This window comes from Lagopus muta, chromosome 14 (assembly GCF_023343835.1).
Source record: "Lagopus muta isolate bLagMut1 chromosome 14, bLagMut1 primary, whole genome shotgun sequence".
Classification (NCBI taxonomy): domain Eukaryota; kingdom Metazoa; phylum Chordata; class Aves; order Galliformes; family Phasianidae; genus Lagopus; species Lagopus muta.
The window spans coordinates 3,538,599-3,546,476 of NC_064446.1; the positions used below are offsets into that span (position 1 = coordinate 3,538,599).

Consider the following 7,878-nt stretch of genomic DNA (forward strand, 5'->3'; position numbering starts at 1 on the left):
AACTTCATTGCTGTATTTTGCAGTTGAGTTGAGCCTATGTCACTGCAGCTATGCTCTGCTGGAAACGACCTTCTTGTGCTCTAAAACTCCTTATGCAGAAGGATCTGTTTTTTGGCAAAGATGACCTGCGTGCAGCTCAGTAGTTTTCAGCAGCATCTATCCAACAGCATGCTCCAGCATTTCCCATCTTCTTCTCTGTAAACCATCAATAGTTTCAATACTTCCAGCAAGCAAACCACATCTTCTGGAACACAACTGAACAGAAGGTTAGACACTCTATGCCCTAAGAGTACAAATGAATCAAGTTCTGAAGCTCACTGAAGACCCATAATCATTCCATCTCTATTTCAGGCTTAAGCAGCTTCATAACAAGACACCAGATAACTTTTATGAGAAGAAAATGAGATGTTTTATACATTTGTACACACATGTATACGCACACATGCACATATAAGCACGTATTCACACAACAGAGTCCTCCATCTTCTTCTCCTCTCCTGTGCTCTGAGTTTCCCACTTTCCCCCAGATCTCCCCTAAAGCATACTTCTCTTGCTTACACGCTCCCTCTCCTCTTCTGTGGCTGTGCCCTTCAGTCTCATGTCCTGCAGGACATAACACAAGTTCCCCACAGGACTCCTACCTGTGTCTAAAGGAAAGGACCACTGCTAACAGCACACTCCCAGAACTCTTTTTCTTAGAAGAAAAAAGAAACCAAACCCCCACAAACATTGAATATTTATAACACTTGCAGTCCAGAGTACTTCCATAAATCTTACCCAAAAGACCTAACAGATTTCTAAACCAAAAAGCTGCACGAGAGCAGTAGGAGAGCAGCTTAAGACAAATCCATGGGGATGTGGTAAAGTGGCTGCAGTGTATGAGAAAAGTCAGTCCCTTCAGCTGTAGTCAGTCTCAGCATTGTGGTTTCCTGGTTTCAGCAATTAATCTGAAAAAGGACAGCACTCTTTCATACCTTACCATTTATGGTTACAGAAAGCTTCTCAATAGGGGAACTAAGTTATGAGTTCGGCCACAGTAAAGCAAACCCAGAGAAGCACAGGAAAGAAAAAAAAACCTCCGCCAGCTCCACTGCTTTATGGTGCAACACCTTTCTGCCCAACAAGTCTGTCACATAACGGGAGTTGTCCTTCCACAGCAAAAGCAGCATTTCACCAGAAACAGTAAGTATATTTTTAAGCAATTTTTGTTTTCCTTGTGAGCGAACAACAGCTTTCCTTTTTGGCAAATATAGAGCTCTTGAAAGCAACCGTCTTTCTAAATCTCCATCACTACAGAGGAAGCCCACCGAACTTTTCTGTAGCACGGGCAAGTTGTAACTGTATGCTAATAATTATGGAGAATTATCAGACTGCAAATACAATGGTTGTTCTGTCCACAAAATCCAGAATCTTAAGAGTTTGCAGCCCTCATAGGATCTTTGCTCTTTGGAGTTTCATGGCTCTGGGTGCTCCACACTTCATAGCATTCCTTCAGGGACCGTGCTTTATCTATCCCCAGGGAAGTTACAGATGAACCACACGTGAACTCTAGGACTTCTTTGAAAATTACTTTTAAGGTGAATAACTTTGTACAGTTCTGTACTACAGAGAAACAGAAAGCAGCAGTCCACAAAGAATTCAGAAGTGCTAAACTGATCAAAGGGCTTCTTTTCTTTAAGAACTACCAAGTATAAAAACTAACACGCATATAATCTTAGACTCCACTCATTTTTAAACAAAAAAACTAAATTCACACTAGTGTCAAAGTAGCTAAGCAGTCCTGAAGTAAATTGGTATGATGTATTTTGTAAAAAGGATGCAATTGTATGGCATTATGCAGTTTTAATACTGAATCTTATAGTAGAGCATTGCAGAATCTGCTTTTCCATGCAAATTTACACTGAGGTTCAGCACCAGTCTATTCTGTGAGATGCATCACGTTTGCAGTCGTAGGTGTGCAAAATACACTGAAAGAAATGGACTCTTATATTACAATGAACAAAATTGGTGCCCTCTGGCCCCAGCATCACCTGGGAAGGCAGACCTGTTACCAGTACAATGTTTATAAATGCTAAGAAAGGAAATGGGGGAGAGGGAGGGAAGGAACCAAGTGCCAGAGTGAGTGCAGGTCTAACTGGAGGGATGTAAGTGGGGGGGGCAAGTATGGGAGTGGAGCAAAGCAAGAAGAATCTACAGCACTGAAAACACTCATAGGAACTAATAAGCAAATGCCAGTGATGAGCTTAATTCTACTATGAAACACTAGCAAGTACATAAGGCATACAGCTCTGCCACAGCAGAATAACCAATACAGAACTTATATTCACTGACTCAGATTTACAACTGCCTTTTGGCTCCCGCACCAAGAGATGCTATGGATGCCCCCTGGACAATGCTGTTCCTGAGCTCAGAGCAGCCTGGCACAGCCTGAGACAGAGGCCCTCTACCTCTTACCAGCTCATGGCACTGGGAACTCCTCAAGAGATGGAAGAGGAGGCAGGGGCTTCCCACTGGGTACCAGGCACATCTGTTAGTCAGAGCAGGGGACTGTGTTCCAAACCTGAGCAGATGGCATCCTTAGGATTATCACCAGCAGCTGTCAGTGCAGTGATTATGCATTGAAATTGCACAGCTAATGTACTGTATAATTTAACTAGACTGAGGGAAAAGAAATATCAGGGAGAAGGAACATTATGAGAAGATTTGGAGCTTGTATTTTCCTAATAATTATGGAGGCACCCTGCAATCTTCAGTGCAGAAGACACATTCAGATTTGCTCTTGAAGGACGGATTAAAGTCTCCGTTATATACTCCAAACATCTCCCAATCCAAATACACTCAGACTTCCTGGGCCAATTGAGTCCTCAGCAGTGCTTCATTTTTCAGAGATTTAATGACTTTTTCGGAGGAAACACTTAACGAGCTCTTTCAACATTCCTCCTAACGTGCACTGGTGGGGCCAGAAGATTGAAGAGAGGAAATATTAACCTTTTAAGCACTGGTGGAACTCTAAATAAATTTTTCTATATATACACACAGGATGATCCCACAATTTCCCAGTGTAACTAGGATAGCTATGTAAACGCTGTAGCTCGAGAAAAACTTGGAGAGTAACAGCACTAGAGACAGAGCTATCCACAAGTCACACTGAGGGTACCAATTCTTCCACTCTTTCTCACAGAACTGATTAAAGATTAATCATTCTTACTGCACGTAAGAATTGCTAACAAGGCAGGCCTCCTGTTCGCTGTCACCAGGCTCCCACTGTGCTTGGAGGACCACATGGTTTCAGGGCCCATGCCCCCCCTATTCCATGTTGCCCCCTGACCAAGCTGCACAACCTAACTTAACAGTATTAGCTCACATGGACTTCTTGTGTTAAACTCTAGCTCCAGTAAGCAGGTCACATCCATCTTACTGCAGTTTCCAAGTGAAGATTCTTCCCTCCTAGAACACCAGTGTGTTATATACAATCATCAGAAAGACAGTGCCCTTAAGAAAGCTGTAAGCCACATCCTGAGTGGTCCTTGATGTTCTATTTAAAAGCAGAATTAACCAGAGTTCTGGACAAAATTCACTACTTCAACAACAACAACAACTCTTTTTCTTCCTAATGACCCCTCAAAACATTTAGATATTATGCGTTAATAGTTATCTGAAAATATACACAAATAAAAAGATCTCAAACTATGTCTTAACACTTTCATCAATGAAAAACACAACTAATGAGAGCAACACTCGAATTATACCCACACTCTTCCTGCAAAGGGCTGACGGTGCCTTTCTCTTGACTTTTCCCAGCCATGCTGACCCAGCCCCACAGCTCTCCCAGCCTGGCACTGCTGGCATTGCCTGCTCATGGGTAACAAGAGCAGCCATTCACAACTTAGGCTTGTGGCTACCTTATGCTTTACCTAAACTCACATCTTTTATTTGCTCCATGGATTAGCTGAGCACAGGTGGATTTCAGTGGGTACCATGCCACGCTGAACACCAGCTTGCAAATAAACACCAAACAGCTGCGCACAACTAAAACCAAAACCCTGAGAATGCCTCAGCCGCTGCATGAAGCCGTCCACTACTGTTTTGCTATGAGAACAAGACAAGATCTGTTGTGCCACTCACATAACATTCTGCCCTTCTCCTGCACTGCTTTCCTTTCCTCTGTGCCCAGAAACCCACACACATCTTGCCAGACTGTTTTTTCCCTACCTGTGGCTTGCACCATGTTTCAATTAAAAAAGCGAATGCTCAAACCTTTAGTTACATCTGTCAGTAGGACACAGATCCTGAAGGTGGGTTGAACTCTTTGTGATTGTTATGTCTCATTTTGATAGCAATACCATAAAACAATAGTACTGATTTAACAGCATATGGATTCACAGCAAATACCATCAGATTCTCTACCGCAAAGTATCAGCAAGGTAACTGGAAATGCTGTTTAGCAAGGGAGCACAGTGAGATGCCAGGCTCCCCCGAGGTCTATGAGCTCCCAGTATGACACCAACACTGCTGGGCTTGTCCCTGTCTATGAGTGCCAGCAGCAGTCACTGCCCTGTGACTGTGGTGGAGCAGCAGCAGCCCTCACTGCTGTCTTCTCTGATCCTGTCCAATTGGGTTTGGTGGCATCACACTCCCTGTGCCATTAAAATGCAGCTTTTCTGCCCCATGTAGTTGGATAGTAGGCTTAATACATCTCCAAATGGACAAGACCATCAAAGCTATAGATCTCATTTTAAATGTAATGCTTTTTTCAACTCTTTCGAAATAAAAAAAGGGATGCACTTCAGGCTAAACCTGAAGACACAATGGGAAAAATGGAAAAAGGACTCTACTGTGGGAGGATTTTCCCTTCATGCAGCCGTTACCAATGCACAACACAGAGCACCTCTTACTTCAGGCAAGAAGTAACGTCAAATGGACCAAATTAAGGCTAAAGACAATCCAGCTGTTCAAACTCCCTCAGATCATAACGACAGTTTCCAACTCCCACCCCCAGCCTTCCCTCTCTGCTTTCTTCACCCATCACTTTATTAAGCAGTACACAGTGTGTGCAACAAGATATTTCAGAAATCATTCCACTGCAATACTGATAGCCAATTCTAATCATGATTGTCTCTCACAAAACAGGATCAAAGACATTCCAGACTTCCTAACACCTGAATCATGTTGGCAAAAAAGCTGGTGACTGCACAGAAGCGAGGAGAGACGAGGGCCCTATGTCTGGGACTGGGAATGGTCGCGTGCTCCATGATGATGTACTTCTTTATTGGGATTACAATTGTGCCATTCTACACTAAAAGGTAGTAAATCATTTGATTATGAATACAAGGCTGTTTCTTCTTTGCTGTCTTCAAACATAATTATTAAGAGAGTCAAAATATATGTTAGTACACTGAATAATGAATAAATATTACGTTCTTAAAGAGCTCACAAGAATGGAAGACAGAAGTAAGAAAAGAGCGAGCCATTAAGTGAGGCATTTAAAGGTAAGCACACAAAAGAGGGCTAGGACCATCCTCAGGGCTAGAACCAGAGTAGACTAAACCAAAACATTTACTATGAAACCATATAAGATAAAAACCAGTCATGCTTATCAAAGCTTGAAAATGAAAAATTAAGTCTTCCATAAAAGTAAAACCCATAAAAAAAAAACCAAAACCCATAACCATACTTTTCAGTGGTAGAGGCTTATAAGAGAAGTAATGGTAAATTTGTTTGGTCAATCAGACGTATCTTGCCTCCAGATCAACCATCATGAGAAACACCTTCAGCAGCCCAGCCTACTACAACAAATACTGCAGAATACGTTGAATGCCAACAAGGTTACAATTACTCACATTTGTATTTTATTGCACAAGTTCTGCCTCTATATATAAAATCAATTTGCAAAAAACTAAGTGTACTAAAACCAAGAGTTTACTAAAACCAAGACTTCAGCAGCTCATTTTTCCATGCATGAAGATTTTGACAGAAGTACATCCATTGTTTCTTTCTTTGTAGCGGCACCTTCATACTCAGAAACCTCAAGGCATATATATATAGGCAGATATCAATGCTGCTTTTCATACCACAAAAACAGAACAGCCAGACTTCAACATTACCTTATGTAACAACATCACAGCTGACAACATTCCCTAATGGATTCAGAAAAGCTGTTCAAAGCCACGCTATGAGATTTGAAAAACATTAACAAAAGACATGTAAAAAAAAAAAATAGTTTAAGAGTGCTAGGAGGGGCAAAGCTCACTGCATTGGTGATGAGCAGCCCTGAGCTCTGCCTGCGCTAACCCACCAGTGGCACCCAGAGATGAAGCTCCAATGTATAACAACTCACAGCTGATGCCACAAAAGCATTCAAAAGCAATGCCTTTTGTTTTGGTTTTGTAGTGTTTGGACAACAGAAACCATATGCAAGGTCCTCAAAGCCAACATCAAGGACAAAGCCCTCTGCCCGAACAGCGAAAGCTCAGAGGATGAAGATATCTTTCACTACCCTTGCCTACAGGTGTGGGTTAATCTGACAGCCTCAGGACAAGAGGTCATGCTGTATCACACTGAAGATACCCTGGAAAGAAATCCAAAGGTATTCGGAGCACATTCCATTCTCTCTCTGCTGCTATTCAACACCTCTGATTCAATGGGAGCAGTAAGAGCAGGGCGCACAGCTTTGCAGCCACACAGCAGAGCACAAGTAGTTGTTCAGCTTTCACACACCGATGCCCGTGCTTAGACCAAGGAATGCTTAAAATGCTTCAGAACATACAAGGGGCTTCGATTTTTTCTTTAAACATTACATCAAACGTTAATACTTATTAAGCAGTTGTACCAACTGATCATGAATATTTAACATATATGAATATTTAAACATATGCAAGTCTCTGAGTTGAAGACAAATGGTACTGTAACATAAAAGTGACAGTCCCAATAGCTGGACTTTCATTCTGAGCATGTTAATGGTTTCTAGCAACATTACTCCAATCTGTTAGTCTGCAGATTTGGAGCATACATGCACCAGCAGACAGCAGGGAAATAGGGCAAATGTCTCATGGACAAAAGCACACCAGCCAATCTCGGGATAGCAGCCTAACCACAGGAGCTTTTGTCAGCACCAGCATGTTTGTTTTACTCAGTGCAACTTTACTACAAATCCTGCATTACAGCATCTGTCATAACAAGGCATTTCAATTTCTCCTTCCAGTGCTCGTATGTCCCCGGCAACTCCGAGAACTCCAAAGAAGTGAAAGCACGAATAGAAACAATTGCAAACAATTTAAAAAAATATCAGACTTTCCCATGCTACTATGACCCAGGAGGAATGCAGAGCAATGTCATTTTAAGCAGACTTTATCCCCCCAAAGGCCTCCTCTTCACTTTCCTTTGGCCCACGCTCATGTTTACCGGTGGATGTCTGATTATTGTCCTGGTAAAGATCAGCCAGTATGTTTCTGTTCTTTCTGCTCGGCAGTAGAAAGTAAATATCTCACAGACTGTTGCTACCTATTAAAGTGCCTTTGTTCTGTCTTGGCATTCTGTGACTTTTCAATACACCAGGAGTCAGCAGGTGGGCAGGCTTTCTAGGCAAACTGAATGGTGCTCACTGCAGATGCATGCTAACAGAAAGATGTTTTATGTTGAAGATATGTTTGTTTCTAGACTCCTAGTCATGTTCTGAGGCACATACAGGTAGATGCATTTCCTGTTCTCTGAAAACAACCCTAAACCAATTTCCACATTGCTACCAGACACAGGGAGAACATAAGTTGCATCCTGCATGCTATGTTTGACTGGCATCTGGAACACAACTAACACAAGTTTGTGCATCATTCACAGTGGTCTGATTTATGAACCACTCAGAACCTGCCATTCACAAGAAAA

General features: G+C 42.1%; 1 protein-coding gene across 1 annotated transcript; it reads left to right on the forward strand.

The window, feature by feature from the left end:
• Positions 1–1,003: 1,003 nt before the first annotated feature.
• On the forward strand, positions 1,004–7,530 carry KCNMB1 (potassium calcium-activated channel subfamily M regulatory beta subunit 1). The gene is made up of 4 exons (XM_048961116.1): positions 1,004–1,182; positions 5,131–5,303; positions 6,391–6,586; positions 7,202–7,530. Exons 2-4 carry the CDS (start codon positions 5,167–5,169, stop codon positions 7,469–7,471), a joined length of 603 nt encoding a protein of 200 aa, XP_048817073.1. The 5' UTR covers positions 1,004–1,182; positions 5,131–5,166; the 3' UTR covers positions 7,472–7,530.
• The last annotated feature ends 348 nt before the right edge of the window (positions 7,531–7,878 follow it).